Source organism: Callionymus lyra, chromosome 1 (assembly GCF_982586985.1).
Source record: "Callionymus lyra chromosome 1, fCalLyr1.hap1.1, whole genome shotgun sequence".
In the NCBI taxonomy this organism is placed as follows: domain Eukaryota; kingdom Metazoa; phylum Chordata; class Actinopteri; order Syngnathiformes; family Callionymidae; genus Callionymus; species Callionymus lyra.
The window spans coordinates 31,394,615-31,421,085 of record NC_141818.1 but is presented as its reverse complement, the minus strand read 5'-3'; the positions used below and the strand labels follow the sequence as shown (position 1 = coordinate 31,421,085).

Sequence of the window (26,471 nt, the reverse complement as noted above, 5' to 3'; positions counted from 1 at the left end):
ATCATTCTGTTTTTTATAGTAATCGAAGCAGGTGGTGGGCGGGGTCCAGCTAGCTCACATTGGCAGTGGGCGGGGCTAACCTGGAGTTTTACTTGTCAACGGACGTGTTCCTAAAATAAATGTAAATATTTTTTAAATTTAAATTTAAATCCTTATATCATCATCATTTGTTCAAGAGATTTATTTAATATTAAAAATTAATTTTACAGTATTGTATTTTTTTTTAAATTGTCCTCTATCAACTAAAATGGATATTAAATCAGGATAAGATCAACAAATTAGATATAAATGATTTATAAAGGTATAAATCAGTGTTTACATGCTTGTCGAACACTTTAAGTAGATTTGGTGTATGACTGTGAGAGCAAAGGAGGTGATCTTCAGCGCTCGTGCTAATGCTAACTGTTGCTATAATATGTAGAAAAAATGCACCTTCAAGCTAGTTTAGCATCAACCATCACTCATACCTTCAACTGAGATGTTGCACCGTTTGGCTCACAATTTAATTCCAATTTCTAACACATGTTCACTAATGCAGGTCAATGTTTGAAACAATTATACAGCAAAAATAAATTGTGTAAAACAATTGTAATTATATGTGGAAATCGTCTTTGTGGTCTGTGATTAAACCACCTGTTTAAATTGTGTTTGACATCTGGACCAGCGCCTGCTTCCGGGTCTGCACATACGCCACCAATGACGAGGTGCTAAAATGTCAATCTTGACAACAAACACAGGGATGGGGGCGCACATGACACTAACTAGCAGTGGATCAATGCCGTACAACACTCCGGGGTCATCTGTAGAAGGACGACTGTCCTTATATACATTTTTTTCTCAGAATATTTATTGCCCTACTTGTTTCACGCTGTTGGACTGGATTTTATTACAAAACAATAATCAATAAATAAGAGGCATTTTAAACACTCAACGATGCTCTTTCGCACACACATATTTAAAGACAGCATGTCTCTTGAGATTAAGATGTTTGTGTGGAACAAAATAAGTTAATAAACACATCAATCCACGTGCCAGGTCCCGGACTGAGAGGCCACTGTCCTGTATCTGAGCATCAATTGAAGGCCTCCTTGTTGATCCACATGAGGGTCCTGGTCTCGTTTGGTTTGCACTCATAGTCGATGCTTCCGAACTTGTTGCCGAACGAACAGTGTTCCCGCTTGTAGTAGTTGTAGTATTTGACCTGCCAGACCGTCTCGAATGTTCCCGCCTTCTGGAACTGAAACAAGTGTTCACATTTCAACAAAGTCACCACAAAAGAAAACATGGTGTGTCATGGTCACCTGACCACAAAATGATTTAAAGAGATAGTTCACCCAAAAATCAAGCTTCATTCATTTTTTACTCACCTTCATGTCAAAGGGTTGGGATTATTGTCAGAGTAATTTGTTCCTTTTAAGATTTATAGCCAAAAATGTTTGTTCATTATTATGTAGCGACTGGAGCTCAGTTGTCTTCGTCTTCATCTTCGTCCAAAAAAAAACTGCAAACATCAAAATAACTCCATATTGCCCGCCTGCAGCATCCCTCTTGCATTGAACCCTCATGAGAAAAATGGTTCGGGAAAAAATTGAACAACTCTATATTTTACGCTTGTTTGTTGAAGACTTTTAAATATTAACAAGCGATATAAACCGTAAGTACTCTGGGTAATATTGCGCGATCTCTGGAGTTCTTACGGTTTTTATCACTTTAAACATCTGCCACAAAGAAGCTTAAAATATAGACTTGTTTCATTTTTCAGAAACAAGTATTCTCATTGAGGCTTCAATACAATAGGAACCTCTATGATGAGCAGTATGGAGGTATTTGGAGCTAAGTGTTTTTGGATGAAGACAACTGAGCTCCAGTCGTACATTAAAATGAACATACACTTTTGTCCATAACTCTAAAAAGGACCAGATTACTCTGAAAATAGGACATGAGGGTGAGTAGAAAATGTGTGAAGTTTGAATTTTGGGTGAACTATCACTTTGAGAAGACCGGGTTAGAGGCATAGCTCTGTCAGGAGGTGTCAAAAGCATTGTATCTTCTTGTTTGAGTCTAAACAACTCTGGTGGTTTCTGTTTACTTGTGATGATTTTTTTTACTCCTCAGAGTGAGCTGCAATTGATGAACAAGAGCGACAGTTGCACCCGAACGCAGCACCAACTGCACTTGGGTGTGACATCACTGGTACCTCTATGCTGACTTGGATCGGCTGCCGGTCCCCGCTCTTAGTGTGGGGGACCCCCTCAGTGTCGTAGATGGCGGAGTAGACCACTGAGTCCTCGTCCCGGGACTGCTCCTCCAGAGGGAAGATGATGCCACCGATGTTCATGTTGCTGTAAACGACACACACTGATGACATGGATCTGCTTTTGAGGTTCAGAATGTTCTATGTGAGAAATTGAGAATCACCAACACACACACAGTCTATTGCACAACGTCTAAACAACGCGGCCCTCATTAAACCAGTAGGTGTGCGACTCACTTTTTCACTCACTTTTTCTCTAACAGAGTTTGGTAAACTTCTACTAAATTGTGAAAATATTCAGAGAATTACTGTAAAAACTCAGTAACAAAAAAAAAGGGGAAATATTTTCCTATATAAAAATGAAAATTCCAATACACTTTTAAGCATACAAAACTTTGTTCTCACTCAATAACATGCTCAGTCATGATGGTTTACGTTTGTGGTTCCACTCATTTTGATCCTACCACGACAACCAAATGTTGCAATCGTCAACATCATGATGTTACTAACAATATAACACAAGTGGAAGACTAGACAGGAATATAATTATATCTTGGCTGACAATCAAATCATGTGCATTTGATCCCATGTGGCGCCCTAAGGAACCACATAGATGATAAATCACTATATAAAAGTGTCCTGATTGTTACAATAATAGCTGACAATACAGCTTCTACCGCCTACAGAGTTGGATCACTCATTCATCATCTTTAGCTTCATCTCAACTCTACAGGGTGTTGTGGGTGAGAGAAAACTCAGCCCGGAACCCAGATACACGAACAGGAAGACTATGATGCCCTGGAATAAGCTAAAGGATGCGAAAGCTGACTGAGCTATTTACATGTATTTTACTGTAATTCCTGTTTGCGAGACGTTTGCTCTTAAAATGGACGTTTTTCTGTCACCAAATCTAAATTGAGATGTTGCAAATGTTGAAGCCTGCATCACAGCAGAGGGAACTATTCAGTTTGAGCGTAAAAGGAAAGAAACTTGTTACTAATTCAGGTGACATCTGATGCCGCGGGATCGCGCACACAGCAGCACGCGCACGGACGCTCTCTCTAGCAACAGCCCCTCCCCCACCGCAGAATTTCGTGCTCTGATCTTCATCATCTTCATCACTGGAAACTAACATCTGTGTGTCCGAGGAGAGCATCGACTCACGTCGCCTCAACTGTCCCGGGCTTCATCACCACTTCGATCTTGTACTTGGAACCCGTGAGCATCTTGATGGTCCTGGTCTGGCCGAACCGCGACCCGTCCACCTTGAAGAAGACAGGACCCTCGTTGGGCTGGATGCGAAGCGAGATGGAGATGTTGACGATGGCTGGTACGCCGTCCATGATTTCGGGTCGAGGAGACAGACGGGGATGCTGAGAAGGACCAGCGTCCGGAGACAGGACTTCAACTTCCGCCTGAATTTTCAAAGTAAAAGCGAAAAACCAATCTGCTTAATAATGTCGTTTCCGGTTTGTTTCATCGCCTTCTATTATTAATATATACTGTATAGTGTGAGTGTTTTGTATTTTGAAGATTCGATTCCAATTTTGCAGTTTGTGTGGCTGTGAGACTACAACAGTCACATTTGTTTACTCTTGTTCATGGTCAAGTCGAGGAACTGATATGGCTCCACTTTGGCAAGTACCTGTCACACATTCTGTTCTGCCTACAACATTCTCACAACACATACTATACACAAACATGTTAGGTTTGATGAGAGATCAGCCCAGAAGAGTATAAGAAATATGTACCATATTGAATCTGAGCTCACAAGTTTTTTTTGCATCCGCCTTGGAAAGCTGAGAGTCTGGTTCTGTTTGAGGTTTCTGCCTCTCTAAAAGGAAGTCTTGAGATTTTAATAAAATTGAATTGAGATGTTGCAGACATTAGAGCCTGAACCATTGAGAATTGAGATTTGAGTCAACAACGAAAAGTTAATAAAAGGGTACAATGTAGTTCCTACTCCTTGCTTTAAACTGTGTGGGCTCCTCGCTTGTTTCTTGTGTGGCATCCTGGCTCTCTGTTACTACCGAAAACATTCCGGACACACCTACCTGCAAGCAAAGGTTTTTTGGTGGATCCCTAACCATACTATCAAAATAATACAATTCCAAGAATTCCATACTTGTAAAGGCCTGTAAATAGAGGCAGATAAACACCTCTTAACATTGAATACATTTTAATTAAATGTACCATATTTGATACTTAAATAAGAGTTATTTCAATAATAGTATTCTGCAATTGGCCCACAATTCAACGGAACTTAATAACATCTCCCCGTCTCTTTTGAGTTTTCTTATTATACCTGGATATATAAGACACACATAACAAAAAGGAAAGATATATACAACTATACACACAACAATATAAAAAAACACAGAACGCTAAAACAAGCACGCTCCTAGGTCATGATTCAGTATTAGGAAAAACAAAACAATGGGCCGGTACATACACACAACTGTAAAACGCACACCTACAAAAAACAAAACAAAAGCAGTGATTAAAAAAAGACTGACTTTTATTAACTGTAGCATCAGTTTCTTTGTTCAATCTTATGAAGAACAGTAAAAAGTAAAAAATATGTCTGTGCAATAGTCTGTGGGTTCAGAGTATAAATATGTAAGGTGGCTTAGGTGTGACCTCGCAGGGTCAGAGGTCATCTGTCGAGCTCGGCCTGCAGGATCTCTCCCCAGCTCTCTGCATCCAGCGGGACCATCTTCCTTCCCAGCAGCTGTTCAGCAGATGTGATGTGGCTGTAGCGTCCCTGCATCCAGTCTGTCTTCACACAGCTGCGAGTGTAGTTCCTCTCCAGAGTCACCTGACCACACAAACACATGTCAACCACAAGACACCCCACAGGTAGAAGCATTTGTACCCATGTATGTATGTGTCACACACTCATATATATGGCTTGGTGTAGCAAATATTTGTACAGGTAGTTTGTGTAATACATTATTAGCTATGCTAACTAAGCTACTAAATGCAAGTCTATATGTACCAATTATATTTATAGAAGTATTAATAGAATAGTAAGAGTGTGTGTGTGAAAGGATGGTATTTGTTTGTACATGTGTAGCAGTTGTATCTTGGCTGTAATTGTTGTGTTCGACTCTTCTTTACCTTCCAAGAGAGTCCCTGGTTACGGTCCCGGTCCACTTCCCTTTGACAGACAGCTCGGACCAGCAAACAGTGGCGCTGCCACAGTAGCTCCGTTCCCTCGATGACGTGGTGCCACAGCCGGCAGGTCCGGGCGGCCCGGCATAGACTCTCCGCATCCAGTTGGTCGAAGATCCTCACGCTCATCTCCGCGGGGAAACTCTCCACAAAGTTACCTTCGTGGACACTGAAGGGCGTGGAGGGGGTGGGGGGGTGCATCATGGTTGGGTTCCACTGTCACACAAAATGATGCTGGAACATTATAAATTCAAACACAACAACATTTGTTTGATCGTCAAAGTAAGGTTTGTTCCGATTAACACCGTAAAATAATACAGAGAATAGAGACTTAACATTGATTTTGTGTTGAAATATATATATATATATATATATATATATATATTTTGTTTGAAATAAATAACATTGTTTGAGTCATTCACACATGAAAACATATACATTTATGAAAATACGCTTCTGTTTACTGGGATATATATATGTATATATGTATGTATATATATATATATATATATATATATATATATATATATATATCCCAGTAAACAGAAGCGTATTTTCATAAATGTATATGTTTTCATGTGTGAATGACTCAAACAATTTTATTTATTTCAAACAAAAACAACCGTCTTCATGTTGACACCCTGGGGTCACGTGTCCACGACACGAGTCTCCGCCCCACCAGCAGTTAGCTTAGCATGCTAACGGAGGCACAAATTAGCTTTGATTTAATTGTTCGCATTTATTTTTATTACGGTAATGGATGAGAGGAGGGTTGTCGAGGCGCATGCATCGTTGTTACCTGATATCTGCGGTTCAGTGCCGTAAAAGAGCCTCTTTGCGATGGAGCTTCGACTGACAGGGTTTTTAAATGTCTCTTCGCCCTAGTGACGTCATCCGTGTTGTTCTGGGTGCGGCGTTCACGGTACACAGGGAATTTTGGCTTCCAGTGAGAAGACGCGAATAATCTTCACGTGTCACAAACATAATGTAAACTAATAAATTGAAGAACATGAGATATATTCACAAGAAAAATAAAGTTACAGGAGAGAAAAGGATTTAAAGTGACACAATTATTTTTGTTTTCTTCGTTTTTTAATTTCATTATTTATATTTAATTTTATGTTGCCCGAACAAAAAAAGGTGTTCTGGTTCTAAGAAGAAACATTGCTAAAGATTAAACGCTACAACGTATGAAATGAGAAGGGTAGAGAAAATATTGTATTAAAAAGGAGAAAAAAAAGTCGGAAAACAAGAGTAAAATGTCGAAAAATAGTAGAATTTAAAAGAGAAAGTAAAACTAAGTAAATAAATGGTTAGAGCTAAAGCAATACAAAGATAGTATAATATCAAAGTATGAGAGGAAGTCCAAGTGAAAGATTTAAAAAGGGTAAGACTGGACTCGGATGGGAAGAAGAAACGAGAAATTGAAAGCACCTGAATTAAGAAATAAAAAACCTACATTTAAACATTTTTATTTGCTGAAGACACCATGGATTGCCAGGGGTGTCACGATTAGGGTATAATAAAGTGTTTGGAAAAAGCGATATTCATGGTAAAGGAAGTAACAATACTGATGCAGCTTTGGTGTTTTCTCCAGTAATTATACTTTTTTATTATATTTTATTTAGTAACGTTGACGACAATAACAATCTTGGATCGGTGAAGTCATCTCTCAGGCACGTCTATCCACTGAGAAGCAGGTTTGCTGTCTTGAAGGGAAAGTCGGCCGAGTTGGTCTCCTGGACGCTCTGGAGCAGCAGGTCGTACTCCTGCAAACACTCAGACCATCAGAACCTTCCTCTGGCGTCAACGACAAGATTGACTGACCCGAGAATCCCTCAGCAGTTGGTCCTGTAAATATGTCATCGCTGCCTTTTTACACTCCAGTATTTCCTGCAGGACAAGAACAAACATTCACAAGACTTTGTAAAGAATAAGACGCCAAGACGATGAATCATTAATTGAATACATTGAAATTCTATATCTTTTATTAAACATTGACTAATTTTTGAGTTGAATTACTTTTTTCTACACATTAAGCATAATCCAATATATTATTATATTATAATGTTAGTATTATATTATTATACCATTTTATATGGAATTTAAAAGAATAGGAATAAAGAAATATATTATTTATTTATTGATCTAAAAATAAAATAACATGAAAAAAAAGAATGCAAATTCAAAATATTAAAATTTTAAATTAAGTCATAAAAACCCACACATCTAACCTTTCAATATAGAAAATGTATCTAATTTAACCATTAAAAAATGCGATGTTTAAAAAATGAACAATATTTCAATGAAGAAATTCAAAGTAATATTTTATTTTTTATTTAAGCATTCAATATTCGGATGGCACTAACTGAGTTTGGGGGCAGGAGCAGAGTTAGGGGATAATTTTATTCTATGTTTGTATCCCATGTGTGTTTTTCTTCTTTGATCTATGCTCTTCTGTGAACTGGAAACCCAATGTCCCAAAGTAAGTAAGTAAGTAATATTTATTTATATAGCGCTTTTCGAGACCAGGGTCACAAAGCACTTAAACAATCAAAACAATACTCAAAAAAAGTACATACTTTAAAGATCAAGATAATACTGAGAACAACACAGGAGTTCGAGAAATTCAAGGAAAAGCCTGAACAAATAGAAACGTTTTAAGATGTTTCTTAAAGGAGTCAGTAGACTCCATCAAGCGCAAAGAGAGAGGAAGATCATTCCAAAGCTTAGGAGCAACAGCCTGAAAAGATTTATCTCCAGAGGGATTAAATAAAGTAAATCTAATTCCATAGAACTATTATAGAATAGATCTGTGCGGCCCGGGGGCCAGATGAGGCCCCTTGTAAATGTGTTTACATTCAACATCATTTTTAAATCATTTTCCCTGTTTCAAATAAATCTCGTCGATGGTAGAGTCTGCTAACCTTCAGCTGAGCACTGGCCTGGTCCGTGGCAGTCGGGTCCAGGTTTTCTGTGGACAGAACCGTACACAGCAAACTACTGTTCTGCTCCAGAGTCCTGCTAAGTGCCGCCAACTTCCTCTCCAGCAGCAGATCCTTCCTGTCCCCTCTCTGCTGGACGTCCAGGATCACAGCCCGCTGCCTCCTCAGCAGCTCGTCCCGCTCCTGCTCCACCTACAGGACACATTTGTGTCAGCGCCGGGTTCGGGGTCGGATCCAAACAAACTCACCTTGTGGAAGGCCTCCAGCAGCTTCTCACGCTCCACCATCACATCGATCAGCTGCTCCTCTAGAATCTGGATCCGAGTGTCGCTTACCTGCAGACCAAGATCAGAGATGAGCCACAGAGTGAGGACAATATGGTCAACACGCACCTTCCTCTGAGCGATGGCACGTTCATGCTCCTCCAGCTGCTCCGTCAGCACTGGAAACTTGCGCTCGGCCTCCTGCAGAGACTCTCGCAGGCTCTTGTTCTCCTGCTGGATGGCTGCAAGGTCTCGGCCAAGACGCAGACGCTGCTTCTTCACCTCGGCCAGGTTGTCCTGCACCAGCAACACAACACTTGGTGGCACCGCAGCTCGTAGAGTCACATGAGCACTCTCACCCGCTGCATCTGCTGGTCCACCAGCAGCTTCTTCTGGACGATGGAGTAGTACTCCTCCACGCTGCGGAACGCTCTGCGATGCTCCTCCGTCAGAGACTCCAGGTGCTTCTTCATCTCCTCCTCGTACTCGCTCACCCTCTTCTTCCTGCACTGGTTCTCCGCCTCCGTCAGCGACATCACCTTCTCGTGGTACTTCACCTCCATGTCTGTTTGAAATCCACCAAAGAGACCATTGTTAAAGAAAGGATACTTTTGAAGGAAGGATCCTGATGGATCCTTTCAAGTTGTGACATAACCTTCAAACTCCTGAAGGTCACATCAAAACTAACACTCTTTTCTCACTGAACTAAGGATGCACACTTGATTCTCAATGACATATCTAATGAGACTTCTCACCAACTAACTCTGTGATCAAGGACACTTCTTAGTCCTTCATCCTGAACTACACGACCTTATCAATGACCATACATCACGGTTAAGTATGCTTGTTAGTGACCGAGGACACATATTAGCAGTGACACGACTATACAGTTTTAAGTACTGTTCAGAACGAAAGATTCTTTCTCACCAAGGACACTTACTTGTTTCAACTTGGCACTGAAAGGACATTTTATTGTTCCATATTTAATAGTCGACCACTCAGTCCTCATATGTCTTCAATATGTACATTTTTATTCCAGTTCGCTTGAGACTCTGTTGCCTTTCTTCAAGCACTGTTCCATTATCAAGGATACACACTTTTTTTTTAAGAGAAGCAGCTCCTGCTAGCAGCTCTCATGATTGATAATACTATTTGGTGAAATTAGAAACTAGGTCGTGGAACTGACCAAGGCTGTTCACATATCAAGGATGCGTCCTCCTCACCTCGGAGTCTTCTGTCGTAGTAGTACATCAGGTCCATCAGCTCGACCTGGTGCTTCTGTAAAGAGGGGCGACAGGTCAGATCCTGCACAAACACACTAGAGGGTCGCTGGTCAAACCTGTCGCAACTCGTTGATGCAGTTCTGGTTGTTCATCTTCTTCTGCCGAACCTCAGTCTGCATTAGCTGAGTCTTCCTGCAGAGCTCCTGCTCGGACTCTGTGAACTGGTTCTGGACCAGTGTGGAGGTGACAGCGGCATCGATCTTCTTCTCTGAGATGGCTGCTTGTTGCTCCGACTGGACCTGCTTCAGCTTCTGCTTGTAGACCTGCAGACGCACACCAGCACGTTGGAGAGTGTGTTGCGAGGTGTTCTATGGTTGTGCAGCTCACCGTGATCTCCAGGTGGTGTCGTTCCTCCTGCTCATCCCTTTCCCTCCGTCTGCCCCTAAGCGCCTCCTTGGTCTTCTCCAGGTCCCTCTTGCAGTTCTCCCAGAACTCCTGGATCTTTTTGCGCTCCAGCTGGAAGTCTGTTTTCTCCTTGCGTTCCCGCTCCATCTCCTCCGTCAACTGGGTGATCTGCTCCTCCAACTGGAGGAGGAACCACAGCCGGTTCATAAGTGACTTGATAGCGTCACAAGCATTGCACAGACGGTCTAAAACTCATATCACAGCTCAGACAGAAGAGAATATCAGAGCCAAATTGAAAGGTTTATTAAAAAAAAAAAATCGTTTAATATTTGCGTACCTTCAAAATTAATAAATCATCAAGTTGATGTGTATTCTAATTCTCATTATTTATTTATTTTTTTCTTGTAAATTCAATATATCTTAAATTGTAGCCTTCAAAATTCAATATAAAAATCAATACCCACGTATAAACCTTTCAGCCAATCATGCAACACATACATGACAACACAAAGAAACCAATAGAAAAATAAAGATCCATCTCGGTGGATTCTAAAGCGAGTGTATAGTCTGGTGGCACTCATTTTGAACATATTACAATTTTAAAACCATTAAAAAGAATGAAACCTTTCAATAGAAGTTGGATTTAATTAAATTAATTTAAAAAGAATGCTTAAAATGCTGCAACATTGGAAATGGTGAATGGTGGTTCAGTATCTGCTCAATTTCTATTGTTTATTTCATGCTTGATCTCATCTTTTATTCTGGACTGACACCAGAAGAAAATCCTGTGTCGCGTTCACAACTCTGGCAATAAAAGATTCTGTTCATAGACTTGTGGCTAAGAAGTTGCCGGTTCAATCCCAGCTTCAGAACGAATCGATTCAAAGCCTACTTTCACCGGTGTGCGATTGTGTGAAAGAATGACTTATTCACAACGACTTACAACGATTAACCATCGAGCAGCAACCATAGATTCTCACCATGTTGAGACGAGTGTACTGTTGCTGGTCGAGGATCAGTGGTGGGTCGTTACTTTTTCACCAGTAGAGGTTGCTGCAGCTATTATACTCTGTGCTGGGGGGGAGGGGGGGGTCACCTTTACCTTTCAATTAAAGATGAATGTCACAAAGACAGATCAAGAGAAACAACACTCACCGGAATAAAGAACATTCCAGATGTTAGTCAGAAGAGGCTGTGTGTATTCTGGAACTATGAGTAACCAGCTGTAGGTTTACAGCAGTGGTTTCAGGGCACCAGTACTGTTCAGTGAGGCTTTTGTTACCGCGGAGCCCAAAAAGATAATTTATCTCATTTCTGTTCTCATGACTATAACTGTCTTAAAGGTGTTTTGACTTGAAGAAATTCAGTACTTTCTCTGAAGTAAGTCATTTATATTTGTAAAGCGCTTTTCCAGACCAGGGTCACAAAGCACTTAAACAATCAAAACATACCCAATAAAATATATACTTTAAAAGGTCAAGATAACACCGACACAAACAAAGGAGTCTCAGAAAATCAAGGAAAAGCCTGAACAAATAAAAATGTCTTCAGATGTTTCTTGAAGGAGTCAGTAGATCCATCAAACACAGAGAGAGAGGAAGATCGTTCCAAAGCTTAGGACCAACAGCCTGGAAGGATTTCTCTCCTCTGGTCCCGTAGCGTGGAACCATCAGGAACCATCAGTAGATTCTGATCCACAGACCTCAGAGCCCGAGCTGGGGTGTAAGGCTGGATTAGATCAGTAATGTAAGGAGGAGCCTGACCATGAATAGATCTTAAATAAGAACCAGAATTTTAAAGTTGATCCTGAAAGAAACTGGCAGCCAGTGAAGAGTTTTAAGGATTGGAGAAATGTAAGTTCTTCTACTAGAGCGGGTCAGAATTCTCGCTGCAGAGTTCTGTATCAACTGCAGGCGAGACAGCTCCTTCTTGTTTAGACACGAAAACAAACTGTTACAATAGTCTAAACGAGAAGACACAAATTAGGGCAAAATACGAATTGTATAGATCATGTGGTCATAATTGTTGGCTTCTGTTTATAAATATAAACAGAAATGTGTTTATCAACATACACTAGATAAAAGGTGTTATCTTCTGGTTTATTAGTTTATAAAAATGTCTGGAAAGTTCCACTTCTCCTGAGGGTAAGATTTCAGTTTCAGGTCCATTTAGAACTTGACTTGTTCCAAAAGTTCTTGTAGCTGTGCGATGAGTTGTTGTTTAGTTTGTTCAATGAATGTCCTGCTCAAAGGGTTGAATCATGATGCCTGAGCATCACTGGTGCATCAGTGGTCCATGTCGGTCCGGACCTTAGGGTCAATGAAGACGGTGCCACCGAGCAGATCCTGGTTCTTCTCCAGAGCGTCGGTCAAGGCGGCCAGTTTCCTCTCCAGGAGCAGGTCTTTGACGCCACTTCTCCGCTGGACGTCCAGGATCATGGCCTGCTGCCTCTTCAGCAACTCGTCGCGCTCCAGCTCCACCTGCAGGACACATCTGAGTCAGCACCAGGAGGTCCGAACCCGGCGAGACTACAAGTCACCTTGTGAAAGGCCTGCAGCAGCAACTGGTGCTCCACTGTGACGTCTCTCAGCTGCTCCTCCAGAACTTGGACTCGCGCGTCACTCAGCTGTCAAGGACACGCGTTATTAACCTGCAGACACTTCGATTCTTTTTAACAACATTATTTATTTGAACTAAAGTCAACATTGCACGTGAGGTACCTTCCTTCTCTGCAGTCTTCTCAGTAACGGTCATCTAAGCCACTACCGTAATACTTTGCCGCCCAGCCAACAACACAGCTATAACAGACTTTTTGTATCACAAATGAAAGTGTACTTTCATGTGAAAGGACCAACACAGATGATGTCACTGACCTTCCTCTGGGTCTTCGCCTGCTCGTGCTCCTTCAGCTGCTGAGTGAGTTCTGGCAGCTTCTGCTGGACCTCCCGCAGAGACTCGTGCAGATGTTTGTTCTCCTCCTGGATGGCTGAAAGTTCTCCGCCCAGGCGCAGGCGATGCTTCTTAACCTTGGCCAGCTCGCCCTAAAACAACGTGTGACTCTCTGGCATCTTTCCAAAACAATCTTCATTCTTCACTCACCTTCAGCTCCTGCTGATCCGTCAGCAGCTTCTTCTGGATGGAGGAGTAAAACTCCTCAGCGCTACGAAAGGCTCGGCTGTGCTCCTCTGTCAGGGTCTCCAGACGCTTCTTCATCTCCTCCTCGTACTCGCTCACCGCCGCCTTCCTCTGCTTGTTCTCTTCCTCTGACATCAGCATCGCCTTCTTGTGGTACTTTTCCTCTATCTCTGCTTGAAGACATTGGAATCTGAAGGTTCTGACCGAGTCATGGCCAGTCCACTCGTTTACCTCTGAGCTTCCGATCGTATTGGTTCATCAGGTCCATCAGCTCTATCTGGTGTTTCTGTCCACCATCATATCATGTCACATTTAGATGATCCTGTGCGTGGAGGCAAACTCACCTGCTCCAGTTGGTTCAGATGGTTCTGGTTGTGCAGCTGCTTCTGCCGGACTTCAGACTGCAGGGCGTGTGTCCTCCTGTGGAGGTTCTGCTCCGCCTCAGTGTGCTGGTCCAGGATCAGAGACGATGAGACCATGTGGTCGAGCTTCATCTCAGAGACGGCGGCGTGTTGTTGCTCTGACAAAACCTGCTTGAGCTTCTGCTTGTAGACCTAAACCAACACAACCAGGTTGTGATCAGATGTGACATTTAAAAGAACAACTAGAACTCTTAGCTTACAGAGATCTCAACACGATGACGTTCCTCTTCTTCTTCCTTCTCCCGCTGATGGCTACGTAGCTCAGCTTTGTTCTCCTCCAGGTCTCGTTTGCAGATTTCCCAGAAATCCTGGATCTTGTTACGCTCGAGCTGGAAGTAGTTCCTCTCCTCGCGCTCTCGCTCGAGCTCCTCTCTCAGACGCACAATGTGCTGCTCCATCTGCGTGAGAGAAACGTTGTTGCTCTTTCCCAATTATGTACAATTAAATGGTTGCTTTTCTTTTATTGTTTAAGTAAGTAATAATAAGTTAAGTCAGATTCCTAACCTGACATATTATTATTATTTGGATAAAATCAAAACACAAGAACAAAATGGTTTATTAAAAACAAAATAAGTCGGTTTTCAATACAGTAATTTAATTATTTTATTCTGTAGTGCTATGTTGTGTTTACAACACTGGCAATACAAGTTTCTGATTCTAAAATAAAATGCATTATTACACAAAAGTGGTTCAATTCAATTTCACATGCAGTTTCATTGTTGCAAATATAAATCAATATGTTTTTAAACGAGTGTGCTTTGAAAACATTGTAATTTTAAGAATCAAGTAAATCAATAGGAAAAAAAATACAATATTACTTTTCGAACAATAAAAAACGTTTTGAGTAGACTATAAATAAATGTTTTTTTCACAGAATGCTTTCATGCTTTACTTTTCAAATTGTTTTTTTTTCTGTCTCTTCTTATAATGCATTGAGAAAAAGTTTTCAAGTGGCTTCTGTTTAGGCTGCAAGAAGCTACTTAGCATCGTTAGCTTAACTCCAGCTCTGACCTGTTCCTTGGACATCTCGTCCGTCGGAAGCGCGTCCACAGCACTCGAGGACTTCACCTTCACCACCTTCTTCTTCCTGGTCTTTGGAGGCTTTAAGATGCAACACAACAAAGACTCAACAGCTGAACAACAACATGCTAACAACAGCGGGTTGGACAGTTAACACTTACCATTGTGAAGTCTTCACAGCCTCAGGGTCAATATTTCAATTCATGCGCCATTATATTTAGTCAATATTATTTACACTCTTTGTCTAGCATTGAAACTTGCTAGTGTTGCTCGAACTCGGCATTTTCGACAAATGCTGCTGCTATAGCAACCGTGTCACGTGACTCGTGTACGCAATGGTTTCGTTACACGAAAATAAGATATTCATTGTTTTACTTGACAATTTAAAGACATTTCTCTTCGAATATATTAGTTGTCGCATCTGCTTATTTTCACAATGTTTAGTTAGTTTTTTTTTCCTTTAAACATTTTTTTTCTTTGTTATCCATTTGGACTTTTCTATTCAAACATGTCATGTCTATGGGAACCACTGCCTCAAGAAAAGTAATGTGAAGGCACAACAAGTTAAAAATGATTCTAAAACTTTAAATACTTTCATTACTTTGTTATGACTTGTCACTTTGATTAGAATTGAATATTAATATAAATATGTAAAAGTTTTGTTTTGTTTTTTATGAAAACTTGTGTAAGACTTGTTGGGAGCCACTGATGGGCTCGGGGTGATCAGTGCAGACCCTCAATCATGTGAACGTTCATATCCTTTCACACAAGAGGCAGGACTCTGTTACGCAGGGTTTTGGGTGTGCGTTTGTACTCACACACTTTCTCGTACATTGTCACAGTAGCGTGGAGATGATAGTCGTCGCTGGTCGGTTAGTTGTGCGAATTGTAAAAACGTTCTATTGTCTGCTGATGCAATTATTTTATTCAGGATATCAAATCTGCTTAGTCTTCCTCTTAAAGTGGATCACAAAGATCTGAACCAACCGCAAAAACAGTAAGTAAGTAATATTTGTATTATAATGTCTTCAGATGTTTCTTGAAGGAGTCAGTAGATCCATCAAACACAGAAAGAGAGGAAGATCGTTCCAAAGCTTAGGAGCAACAGCCTGGAAGGATTTCTCTCCTCTGGTCCTGAATAATAAAATATATAATGAAAAAAACAACCTATACAATACTTTTGTTTTAAAAGGGAAACTTAAATAAAGTTAAGAGCGTGACTCATTGAAATGCGTGATCACAACAACACCAGAGCAGATTCATAGTTGTGACACTGATGTTTGGAAGAAAGTTAAAAAAGTCAGATACTGACTCTTTTAAGATGTGGTTCAGTAACATATTAGAAAAGAGTCCCTCTGTCAGAGGAAGATGCAGAGATGTTTGGAAAAAAAGTGAGGGAGGACAAAATCTTGGAGATGAAGTAGAAAAACCCTCTTTTATTTTATCATCATTTTAAACATTGATTTTTCACCTGACAAACAGCTGCAGAAGAACAGCTTCAAGTTCAAAGAGCTTCTTTTGTTGACCTGACTAAGAATCACTGGTTGATCTTCGGCAGATCTCCGAAGGAGACGGTGGCCGAGCCACGCTTGGCGGGCCGTGCCTGCAGGACAGGAGATGTTAGTACAAACTCACTGACTTTGAGGAGCAAGTAAAGCTTCACCTGAGACTCGTGGGGCTTCCAGCCAATCATGTACAGGATCTGAAAAGTGGCGGGAACTGAGCCGTCCTCGTTGCCGTACATCTCTGACACAGAAGACACAGCATGCAGTAGTTTACATTTTTATATTATAATTGATCCAAATAATATAATGTTTTAAAAGCACCTTTATAAATAGCATTAGCTGCCAGGATGGTGTCTCTGTGAAGCAGTGACCTCCGAGTCCACGCACAGTTGCTCTCACCCATACCTGCTCACACACACCAGAAACGTTTTTAGAATGTTTATGTGTGTGTCTGTGAGTGTGGGTTACCTTGTAGGTCCAACATGACTTCGGTGATTCCCGGATAATGAACCTGGACTTCATCGATGTCCTGCCAACATACATGAACACAGTCAAAACCGAAAAAAAAGACACAACAATAAAATAAAAACTTTTAGCCTCACAACACACAGTGCACATGCATACATACAATCACAAGCCCTATACACCATTAAGCAAAGTAATACACAAACACATGCACACTCGATATTCAGACACATTAACCCTTGGACACACATAACAAAAAACAGACACACACAAGTACTGTTCACAAACGTCAGAAAACTCACCACAGTCAGCATGTTAAAGCCGGCCTGGGTCAGCAGGTGTCCCAGGTCTGCGATGGCGGTGTAGGGAGACACACGGGGGGAGAAGCCTCCCTCTCTTTCCGTCTCTGCCAGCTGCAGCGAGCAGCGGAGCTCGAACAGCGACTCTCCGCCCACCATCGCCCCGATGAACACTCCATCCGGTTTGAGAACCTGCCGTATCTGAGATGTACAGCAAGTCAGTGCTTGTTGCCGGACGACTGTTATCGTTCAGAGATGCTTGACCTGCGTGAGCGCTCCAGGTAGATCGTTGATCCAGTGAAGACTGAAACACAAACACAATAACAGTAACAAACACAAATTACTCTGACAATTTCCGTGTTTGTGTGTCACCTCAGACTGCTCACCACCAGGTCAAAGGTGTTTTCTTTAAACGGCAGGAATTCCTCATCGACTACAAGTCTCTGAGTCGGAATCTCGCTGGCACAAGCATTTCTCTGAGGATTCACACACGCATCACAAGTTCTACTCAGTGTTAGAGAAGAGACATTGTGTCCTACTGACCAGAGACTTCTCTGAGACATCGGTGAGAAAAAAGCGCTGCACCACTTCCTGCAACAGCAGAACACACAATGAGCTCCTGCAGCATCACCAGAGGAGCTTTTACTGACACACTTCCAGCGTGATGCACCGTCCTCACCTTGTCCAGGTGTTGAGCGATGTGACTTCGTCCTCCACCGACGTCCAGAGCAAGGGGAAAAGTTCTTTGGACAGTGAGACCAAATGAAAATGCGACACACGTATGAGAACACAAGTTGTAATGGTATGTTGTGAACTTACCGTGCGATGTCGTACACTCTGTCTGCCACTCGAGCGCCGACCTGAAGAAGAATCATTATCATGTGATCATTACAACACAAGGTTGCTGTGTGTTTTTGTAAAGATGTTAAAAAAAACGCCAAGTGAAGACTAGAGTGATACGATTAGATATGATATATTTCGGTACAATTTGATGACCTTCACCAGAATTTAAGGGGACATTAAACTTTAGTCACATCTTGTTTTCGATTGTTCCACTCTGTTTTGGCTGAATTTGAAAATATGTCCAGACATGAGCTTTGAAGGCGGCTGGAGTCAACAGTATCCCCTTGTCCTCAGTCATCGCATCTCGCAGGATGGTTCATTTAGCTGCAGAGGACAAAATGACTGCTGCCATCCTGCTGCCGGAAGTTTAATTGCAACGCAAAAATGAACAAATGTCGTAAATATCTGCATGTGAATTTAAATTATTTTACACTTTTAAGGGAAATATAAACCAATAAAGAACTATAATAAAAAATAAAACTCAGTACATACAGTGCTGTTAATCCCTACTGAATAAGTTCCTTCTTGATATGATATAGTTTAAGTACATTTTAATTTTAATTGAAAATCCAATGCATGGTTTATAATTGACATCAGTTCACAGGTTCAAACTCACCTCATCTTTCAGGTACTGATACTGTTCGGGTTTCTGAAGGGAAGCAGCCCAGTTCTTCTGTTTTCTCTTCATGACCCGGTCGAACACGTTCATGGTACCGCGGGATGAGAGTCTTCTTCGGGCTTCATCTGCTCGTCTGCAGCCACGAAAGAGCAGGAGACTCCGGCGATACATTTCAAAAGGTGGACCAGCAAGGTTCCGTATAGACCCGGCGTTCATGGCTGAGTCCAATAAAGTTCACAACATTGAAGGTCCGGACACAACGGTGCTTGACCTACAGGAGCTAGCTAAGGTGGAGTAGCGAGCACAAGGGCGGCTAACACCACGACGTTAAAGTGACCAAAAACATTGTTTTGACAAACGGTTTCTATTCGTTATGAGATAAAATAGTATTTACACCTAACTCACGGGGACTCACACAGAATGCGCTTCGCCTTCTGTTCAGTTTGATTCAGTTGCTTTCCGTAGCAGGAAAGGGGCGGAAATACTAGCGAGGCGAGGTGCATGCTGGGAACCCACGTGTAAAGCAAGCCTCAGGTTCGGTTATTGAGTTGTTTTGAGATGTTTCGTGATATTAAATTGTGTTTTTCGTGTCATCATACATGTCTATAGTGAGATGCAATTTAAACAAAGCGTTTACGCTTTATTAACACGACTGTGTTTCTTTTCTGACGAGGAAGCCGCCATTTGTTTACATGTCGGTCCATCACGAAAGTGCTCGAGCAGAGCTTGGTACCGAGTATAGAAGCGAATCTATTTTATCAGCGACAACATGCAGTTATATATTTACTAAAATACTTCTTTTGTGTACAGTTGTCGTTACACTATGGTAAAGTGAACCAGAAAAGGTTTACACACAACGTGTCTCTTACACAGACACACATGTAAATTATAATTCACCATAAATTCAAACTATTATTTTCTACTCACCATCATGATTACTTTCAAAGTAATCCATTCCTTTTTTGAATTATATGCTAAACATCCATTTTAATGTAGCTAACTTAGCTCAATTGTCTTTTCTTAATCTTCCTCCAAAATGTCGCTGACTTAAAATGTATATAGGTGTCTGTTTCTAACTCTAAATATTAACAGATTACTCTTAAAATATTATCAATCCTTAGTCGACATGAGGGTTAGTATAAAATGAGGTTTTTCACACTAAACACGGAGGAGTTTGAAACCTGATGACGGCGTCATTCCCAGCAATGTTCTTGATTTGTGTCTAAATGTGATTCCTTTCAGTGTGAACACCATGTCTTCGGAGAAGCAGGAGAATGACGAGCGCTTTGCGCGCGTGCAGAAGGATCCTCGTTTCTGGGAGATGCCGGAACGGGAGAACAAAATCAAGATCGACAAGCGCTTCAAGTCCATGTTCCATGAGCAACGCTTTAAAGTGAAGTACACGGTGGACAAGCGAGGTCGACCTGTCGATCACTGCATCACAGACGACCTGAAACGCTTCTACAAAGTTTCTGATGACGAGGACGATGAAGATGAGGAGGAAATAAAATCAGGAAAGAAAAAAGACTCGGCTGATGATATCGGAGGTACTAGTCAGCGTGTTGAAGATGATGATGATGAAGAAGACGACGACGAAGAGGAGGAGGATGATGATGAGATGAAGGTGGATAATGGCGAGGAGGAAGCGGCAAGTGGCTCAGAGGAGGCAGAGTCTGATCTGGACTCTGATGACGATGGCAGCGGTCCGGATCTGGCCCGAGGCAAAGGCAACGTTGAGACTAGCTCAGATGAGGATAGCGATGATGAAGTGGATCTCCTACTGAAAAAAGAAGAGGAAGAAATCCAGCACGACTGGGGGGACCTGTGCAAAGACGCTCCGAGAACCGAAGAGGTCTGTGTCTAGTTGGCGCCAACTCACTTTAGCCCGATCTCACCAAAGGTGCTTGTGTCTCTCAGGTGACAAGACGATTCGCTGTGTGCAACATGGACTGGGACCGTATGAAGGCCAGAGATCTGCTGGCTCTCCTCAACTCCTTCACACCAGAAGGGGGCGCCGTGCTCTCTGTTAAGGTAACACTGGAAAACTGTTGCCATGACAACACAGTGCATATAAATTGAGATTGTTTTTACTCAGAAACCTGTTTAAAGGGCAACTTATGTCCAAACGGAACTCTTCTGACATGTTTAAAATGTTAAAGTCTTTCTCTCCAAAATGCAGAAAAACAGATGAAGCACGTTTTCTGTAAATATTTCCTTAAAAAGAGAGTTTTGTACAAACAGACACACACTGATGATACAATAGTCACATGTCTATTTAAAACACACCTTATTCAACATTAGTTGCCCATTTAGTAAACACCTTGTCTATCAAGGTGCAGAACAGGTGGTCATAATATTTGTAAGCTAAGTATGTAAATAAAAGTTAAATATATATATGCTGGTCTTCAGATTTATCCATCCGAATTTGGAAGGGAGAGGATGGCTATGGAGAAGGTTCAGGGACCACCGGAGCTCAAGGCACTACCTGAAGACTCGGAGGATGATACTGAGGAGGAGAAGTACGCACACACGCACACACGCACACAAACACATGGAATACAAGTGATATCTGTCAGTGTGGATCTGAGTTTGCCTGTGGCAGGTCGCTCTGAACTGTAAAAACCTTTAGAATTATGTAAATAACTCCTTCACTCAAAATGTTTGCAGTGTGTATCGGGAGAAAATGCGAGACTACCAGTTCAAGCGTCTGAAGTACTTCTACGCCGTGGTGGAGTGTGACTCGGCGAACACTGCAGCGAAGATCTACCAGGAGTGTGATGGCTTAGAGTACGAGAGCAGCTGCTCCGTCCTGGACCTGCGGTACCGAACTCACCTGTGCACACTCGACTTAACAAGCTTTGTTGACGTCATTGTTTCATGAGCAGGTTTATCGGCGACGACGTGAAGTTTGACGAGCAACCAAGAGACGAAGCCTCCGACGTCAACTTGACGACTTACACGCCAAAACTCTTCACCTCCTCAGCTGGGTCCTCCTCCAAGGTACCTGGAGTAGATACACCAGTAATCACAGAGGTTAACCGAATCCTTCCATCAGGTTCAAATGACGTGGGACGAAACGGACCATGAACGCGTCACGGCTCTCAGCAAGAATTTCAACCAGTCCGAGTTACTGGACATGGACTTCAAAGCATATCTGGCCTCCTCGTCAAGTGAGGAAGAGGAGGAGGATGTGGGGAAGAAGAAGGATGAGACGGTAGACGAGGGTGAGACGCAGAAACACACTTATATACAGTGGCAGATCTTTACGGTTGACCACATTGTCGTTCAGGTAAAACAAAGAGCAGAGGGAAGAACAAGGATCAGATCAGTAAGTATAGAGAGCTGCTCAAGGGCATCCAGGAGAAGGAGAAGAAGCAACACGAGGACATGGACATGGAGATCACATGGGTGCCAGGTACATTTCTTGTGACACAAAACCCAGATATCAACCGCAAGAAGTTTTATTTTCGCTTTACTCAAACAGACTCATGACAGCATGTCACGTTATGCTACAACCAAACATTGTCATGTGACCAATGCTAACCTGTGAGACGTCTGCAGGACTGAAGGATACGACAGAGCAGCTGGTGAAGAAGAAGTTGGGGCAGAAGGAGGAGCTCACACCCTGGGAGGACTTCCTGCGAAAAAAGAAGGAGAAGAAAAAGGAGAAGAAGACGCACGCTAAGGTGAGTTCGCCCCCTGCTGGGTCAGGCTGAAAGTGAACGGTTGTTGTGTTCAGGACGAGTTCAGCGACGATGAAATCCCGGCAGATGTCGACCTCAGCGATCCTTTCTTCGCAGAGGAACTCGCCTCCACAGGTAGTCGGAACTGTCAATCATATTATTTGATACTAATATAAATATGCTACGCTAGTTAAAACTGATGTGTCTGTAGAAAAGAAGCCAAAAAAAACAAAGAGCGGGGATGAGGAGAAGACTGTGGAGGAGCAAGAGGAGCAGGAAAGGCAGAAGGTACGGGATGGATTGATGGGATGGTTGTTGGACTGAATCCATTAATAGTAGCTGTGGGTTTGTCTAGGCTGAGATGAGTCTCCTGATGATGGATGATGACGACAAACGCAAACACTTCAATTACGATAAGATTGTGGAGCAGCAGAATCTGAGCAAGAACAAGAAGAAGAAGCTTCAGAAGAAGAAGAAGGAAATTGAAGGAGACGACAACTTCCAGGTCAGTGGATAACAAGTGTGCTTGTGCCACCCACACACACACACACACACACACGACCAGCTCTTAAGTCTTGTTGTGTTGCAGGTGGACGTGTCGGACCCTCGTTTCCAGGCCATGTTTACGTCTCACCTCTACAACCTGGACCCGTCGCACCCGAACTACAAGAAGACTCAAGGGACGCAGAGCATCATCAAAGAGAAGCACAGGCGGCGCAAGGATATGGAGCAGGATGACGGCATCAGTGCGGCAGCGGAGAAGCGCAGCCTCGACGGCGGAGAAAAGACAAAAAAGACTGACACCAACCTGTCGCTGCTTATCAAGTCCATCAAGAGCAAAACGCAGCAATTTCAAGATCGCAAAAGACCAAAGCTGACTTGAGAGCACGTCTTAGGATTCGATATAGAACTTTGTCCCTGGGGCCCTCACAGGTGCAACAGCTGGATGTTTAGAAGATGATGGAATTGTCTCAGCAACATATCGAAAGAGCATCAGAATGATCAACTTAATAACAAACATTTGTTGTAGTTTGTTTAGAAATACAAAATTGAAAAAAACAACAACTCGATATTTGTTTATTTTGCTTTATCTCTGTTAGTAGTTGATTCAAAGGCAAAAATAGACGCATTTGAAGAACTTAAGATTGATTAAAGCTATTTTTTAAAGGAAAATATTTATATAAAAAAAGGTGTATTAGTTTACTTCAGAAAGAAGCTGATAGATTTACAGCTCATTAAGCAAAATGCAAACAAGTTTAAAAAAATTAAATGTGATTTTAATAAGAAGATCGTGGTCATGGGTCTCTTCTCAGTATTTGGATCGGGGAACTTCTGGTCCTGGATACTCGAAAACAGCAGCCGCTCCCATCCCGGTCCCGATGCACATAGACACGACTCCGAAGGCCCTGAAGGCGACACGACACTCAACAGCTGTTACAAGAGGAGCGGTCAGCAGGAAATGTTACCTGCGGCCTCTACGTCGAAGCTCGTGCAGCAGCGTCACGGTCTGCCGCGTGCCGGTGCAGCCTAGAGGGTGACCCAGGGCGATGGCACCACCGTTCGGGTTCACCTTTTCAACCGGGATACCCAGTTTCTCCACACAGTACACCGCCTGAACACACAACCAAAGAGTCACTCACAGGTCACACCGATCCGACACATGAGGGTGAGATGGTCACCTGACTGGCGAAGGCCTCATTGATCTCGAACACGTCAACATCATCTACAGTGAGTCCTGGAGACACAACAAGTTGAGTCGCGGTGACACATCACCATGACGACACATCACCATGACGACACACCCACCTGCCTGCTCCAGGGCCGCTGGGATGGCATATGCAGGACCGATTCCCATCACGTCCGGAGGAACCCCAACCACGGCGCTGGCCCTCAGCACACCCAGAACCGGCAGACCCAGAGCCTCGACGGCCGCCCGCCGGCCGACCAGCACCGCTGCTGCTCCATCGCTCACCTGACTGGAGTTTCCTGAATTGAAGGGTTTGGTCAGAATATTAAGTCGAAAAAACAAAGTTTAATCCCCTACCACCTCAAGAAGAATAACTGAAGACCCACCTGCCGTGGTGGTACCGTCAGGTTTGAATGCCGGCTTCAGTTTGCTCAAACCTCCCAACGTGGTTCCGGCTCGGATCCCGTCATCCTTGCTGACCGTCAGTGTTCGCTGGTTTCCCTCGTCGTCCACAACCGTGGTGACCATCGGAACGATCTCCTGGTCAAACAGGCCGGAGGCCTGAGCTCGCGCCGCTCTGTGGAGGACCGCGGGTCACGTGATTGGGTGATGACATCATCAGTGTCAGACGACAAACTACTTGTGTTGGGATGAAGCAGCGAAGATGTCCTGCTTCTCACGGGAGACTCCAAATCTTTCTGCCACGTTCTCGGAGGTGATTCTGCGGGAAAACAGACACGTGCTGATGTTCAGATCGATCTCACAAATGGAAACTGTTTAATCTCAACAGTCTCACCCCATGGGGATCAGGCAGGCTCGGGCGTTGTCGTTGTCCAGAATCCTGGAGCTCAGGTCTCCTGGTTTCCCCACAGACCGATGTGACATGCTCTCCACCCTGAACCCACATAGTCACATGAACCCTGAACACGGCACCTGTAGTTCTAAAAGACCCGCTCACCCGCAGGCCAGACCCAGATCTATGGACCCACTCCTGATGGATCCTGTTCGCACACGCAACATTGTTAACCAACAAATTAATGTGTGTGTTTGTATTTACCTGCAATGTTGAACAGAGCCTGGAGTCCAGATGAACACTGTCTGTTCACGGTGTAGACCGGAACAGTCTCTGGAAAACCACTGTCATAAAATATTGGATTAAGATTTGAGTGTGTAGTACATGTGTGAGTCTGGTCATGTGACTCACCTGAAAAACTGAGCCACCCGGGCCACCAGTGCGCCTGCGCCAGGCTGCAGCACGTTACCTGCACAGTGACAGCGTTAGTGGGGGGGGGGGGTGACGCTAAGGTGTGGACCCGGTGCTGCTCTCACCAACGCAGACGTCCCCCACACGACCGGGCGGAAGCCCCACGTCCGCGAGCACGGCGCTCATGACCGCGCTCAACAGCTCGTCCGGTGTCGTGTCCTGGAACATGACGTCATTTTACAGATTTAAGTTCGTACTATAGTTACATCAAAGTAGACCATCCTCACAATCTAAGGTAAGGTAAGGTAAAACTTTATTGATTGATTGAAATTGTTTTGTTTTTTCCAATAGCCACAGAAAATACAGTATTTTTTCATAAAAAATAAATCAAAAAAGAACAAGAACAAAGGGAAATAAAGAGAAGAAAATACAATCTAAAGATAAAGAACAAGAAAAAGAACATGGATCAAGGAAAAATAACACTCTCACTGAGGACAGCGCTTTATCAACTAGAGGTACCTTGAACGAGCCTCTCTTTGCCTTCCCGATGGCGGTCCTCCGTCCGTGGACCACCACCACGTCGTCCGGACCTCCGGTCGCCCGTGAACCAACTCCGGACTTTGACCCGCAGTTCACGCGGCTAAGTCCAGCTGCGGACACTGACCCGGGCTCCACCCGGGACGAGGCCCTGGACTGCGCCCACCTTAAGTCGCATTTCTCTGCGGCGCCAGGTGGGCTCAGTGGTCCGGAGATGACTGGGAGTCTGTGCATGTCGAGTTCGAGTGGATCAGGTGGATCGCCTGTGTTTTGGTATGACGTCACGTCCTTCCCGGAAGTGGACTGAACCTGAACGTCTAAAGTTTCATGAATAATTTTCCACAAAAAAGTTAAAGCCAATGGCTTTTTGACACAATAAAACATTTGTATATATAATTGATTAAAAATAATTTTATAAGTTTATTCATTTAAAAAAACGTCTTGGGATGGTCATGTGACGTTAACCAGACAAGCGTAAAGTTCAACTAATGTGTTGATTTTAGTGTGTCATATCTAGATCTTGGACCTAGGATCTCCTTACAAAACTCACTTTTCATTGAAATATTTACATTAGAAAATACGCTTAAGCCCTGCCAATCTCAACGGAGATCTCGTTTACCATAGCTGGAGCAAGGAGTCCAAGGAGCTGGTCATGGACTTTGGGAGGTCCAGGACAAATCCACGTCAAGTGACGAGTTCGAGATAGTTGACAACTATAAGTACCTCTTTGTGTGGCTGGGCAGTATACTGGACTGGTCCTGCAACACAGACCATGTACAGTATATAAG

The 26,471-nt window shown here is 43.0% G+C and overlaps 6 protein-coding genes across 8 annotated transcripts; 1 reads left to right on the top strand and 5 right to left on the bottom strand.

The window, feature by feature from the left end:
• Positions 1–635: 635 nt before the first annotated feature.
• On the bottom strand, positions 636–3,658 carry cnrip1a (cannabinoid receptor interacting protein 1a). Its single transcript, XM_087782936.1, has 3 exons — positions 3,419–3,658; positions 2,198–2,342; positions 636–1,237 (listed from the first exon to the last, which is right to left on the bottom strand). Exons 1-3 carry the CDS (start codon positions 3,595–3,597, stop codon positions 1,073–1,075), a joined length of 489 nt encoding a protein of 162 aa, XP_087639062.1. The 5' UTR covers positions 3,598–3,658; the 3' UTR covers positions 636–1,072.
• Positions 3,659–4,648: 990 nt separating this feature from the next.
• fbxo48 (F-box protein 48) lies at positions 4,649–6,312 on the bottom strand. The gene is made up of 3 exons (XM_087782925.1): positions 6,228–6,312; positions 5,375–5,644; positions 4,649–5,072 (listed from the first exon to the last, which is right to left on the bottom strand). The coding sequence occupies exons 2-3, from the start codon at positions 5,630–5,632 to the stop codon at positions 4,911–4,913; spliced, it is 420 nt and encodes a 139-aa protein (XP_087639051.1). The 5' UTR covers positions 5,633–5,644; positions 6,228–6,312; the 3' UTR covers positions 4,649–4,910.
• Positions 6,313–7,020: 708 nt separating this feature from the next.
• Positions 7,021–15,122, bottom strand: LOC148088968 (dynein regulatory complex subunit 4-like). Of its 3 annotated transcripts, XM_087801841.1 has the most exons (11): positions 15,003–15,122; positions 14,833–14,922; positions 14,022–14,219; positions 9,976–10,182; positions 9,860–9,914; positions 8,996–9,201; positions 8,766–8,933; positions 8,622–8,708; positions 8,356–8,565; positions 7,256–7,321; positions 7,021–7,197 (listed from the first exon to the last, which is right to left on the bottom strand). In XM_087801841.1, exons 1-11 carry the CDS (start codon positions 15,003–15,005, stop codon positions 7,111–7,113), a joined length of 1,377 nt encoding a protein of 458 aa, XP_087657967.1. In that variant the 5' UTR covers positions 15,006–15,122; the 3' UTR covers positions 7,021–7,110. The 3 variants fall into 3 exon arrangements, with proteins under 3 accessions (XP_087657967.1, XP_087657977.1, XP_087657986.1); XM_087801851.1 differs by lacking the exons at positions 14,022–14,219; positions 14,833–14,922; positions 15,003–15,122 and adding exons at positions 10,247–10,444; positions 11,245–11,318; XM_087801860.1 differs by lacking the exons at positions 7,021–7,197; positions 7,256–7,321; positions 8,356–8,565; ... (3 more) ...; positions 9,860–9,914; positions 9,976–10,182 and adding exons at positions 12,345–12,744; positions 12,804–12,890; positions 13,138–13,305; ... (1 more) ...; positions 13,631–13,685; positions 13,744–13,953.
• Positions 15,123–16,257: 1,135 nt separating this feature from the next.
• Positions 16,258–19,009, bottom strand: ndufaf5 (NADH:ubiquinone oxidoreductase complex assembly factor 5). Its single transcript, XM_087782913.1, has 11 exons — positions 18,570–19,009; positions 17,930–17,970; positions 17,790–17,853; positions 17,654–17,701; positions 17,483–17,586; positions 17,375–17,414; positions 17,114–17,311; positions 16,815–16,875; positions 16,668–16,751; positions 16,505–16,587; positions 16,258–16,444 (listed from the first exon to the last, which is right to left on the bottom strand). The coding sequence occupies exons 1-11, from the start codon at positions 18,786–18,788 to the stop codon at positions 16,379–16,381; spliced, it is 1,008 nt and encodes a 335-aa protein (XP_087639039.1). The 5' UTR covers positions 18,789–19,009; the 3' UTR covers positions 16,258–16,378.
• Positions 19,010–19,064: 55 nt separating this feature from the next.
• Positions 19,065–23,268, top strand: esf1 (ESF1 nucleolar pre-rRNA processing protein). Its single transcript, XM_087801815.1, has 13 exons — positions 19,065–19,106; positions 19,815–20,424; positions 20,490–20,603; positions 20,982–21,091; positions 21,240–21,392; positions 21,458–21,572; positions 21,628–21,796; positions 21,862–21,987; positions 22,134–22,258; positions 22,312–22,390; positions 22,467–22,543; positions 22,611–22,760; positions 22,845–23,268. The coding sequence occupies exons 2-13, from the start codon at positions 19,825–19,827 to the stop codon at positions 23,136–23,138; spliced, it is 2,112 nt and encodes a 703-aa protein (XP_087657941.1). The 5' UTR covers positions 19,065–19,106; positions 19,815–19,824; the 3' UTR covers positions 23,139–23,268.
• Positions 23,269–23,316: 48 nt separating this feature from the next.
• acaa1 (acetyl-CoA acyltransferase 1) lies at positions 23,317–25,981 on the bottom strand. Its single transcript, XM_087801828.1, has 12 exons — positions 25,666–25,981; positions 25,272–25,365; positions 25,147–25,204; positions 25,000–25,079; positions 24,901–24,943; positions 24,739–24,837; positions 24,583–24,663; positions 24,329–24,519; positions 24,062–24,241; positions 23,935–23,990; positions 23,722–23,867; positions 23,317–23,661 (listed from the first exon to the last, which is right to left on the bottom strand). The coding sequence occupies exons 1-12, from the start codon at positions 25,915–25,917 to the stop codon at positions 23,565–23,567; spliced, it is 1,377 nt and encodes a 458-aa protein (XP_087657954.1). The 5' UTR covers positions 25,918–25,981; the 3' UTR covers positions 23,317–23,564.
• Positions 25,982–26,471: the final 490 nt, after the last annotated feature.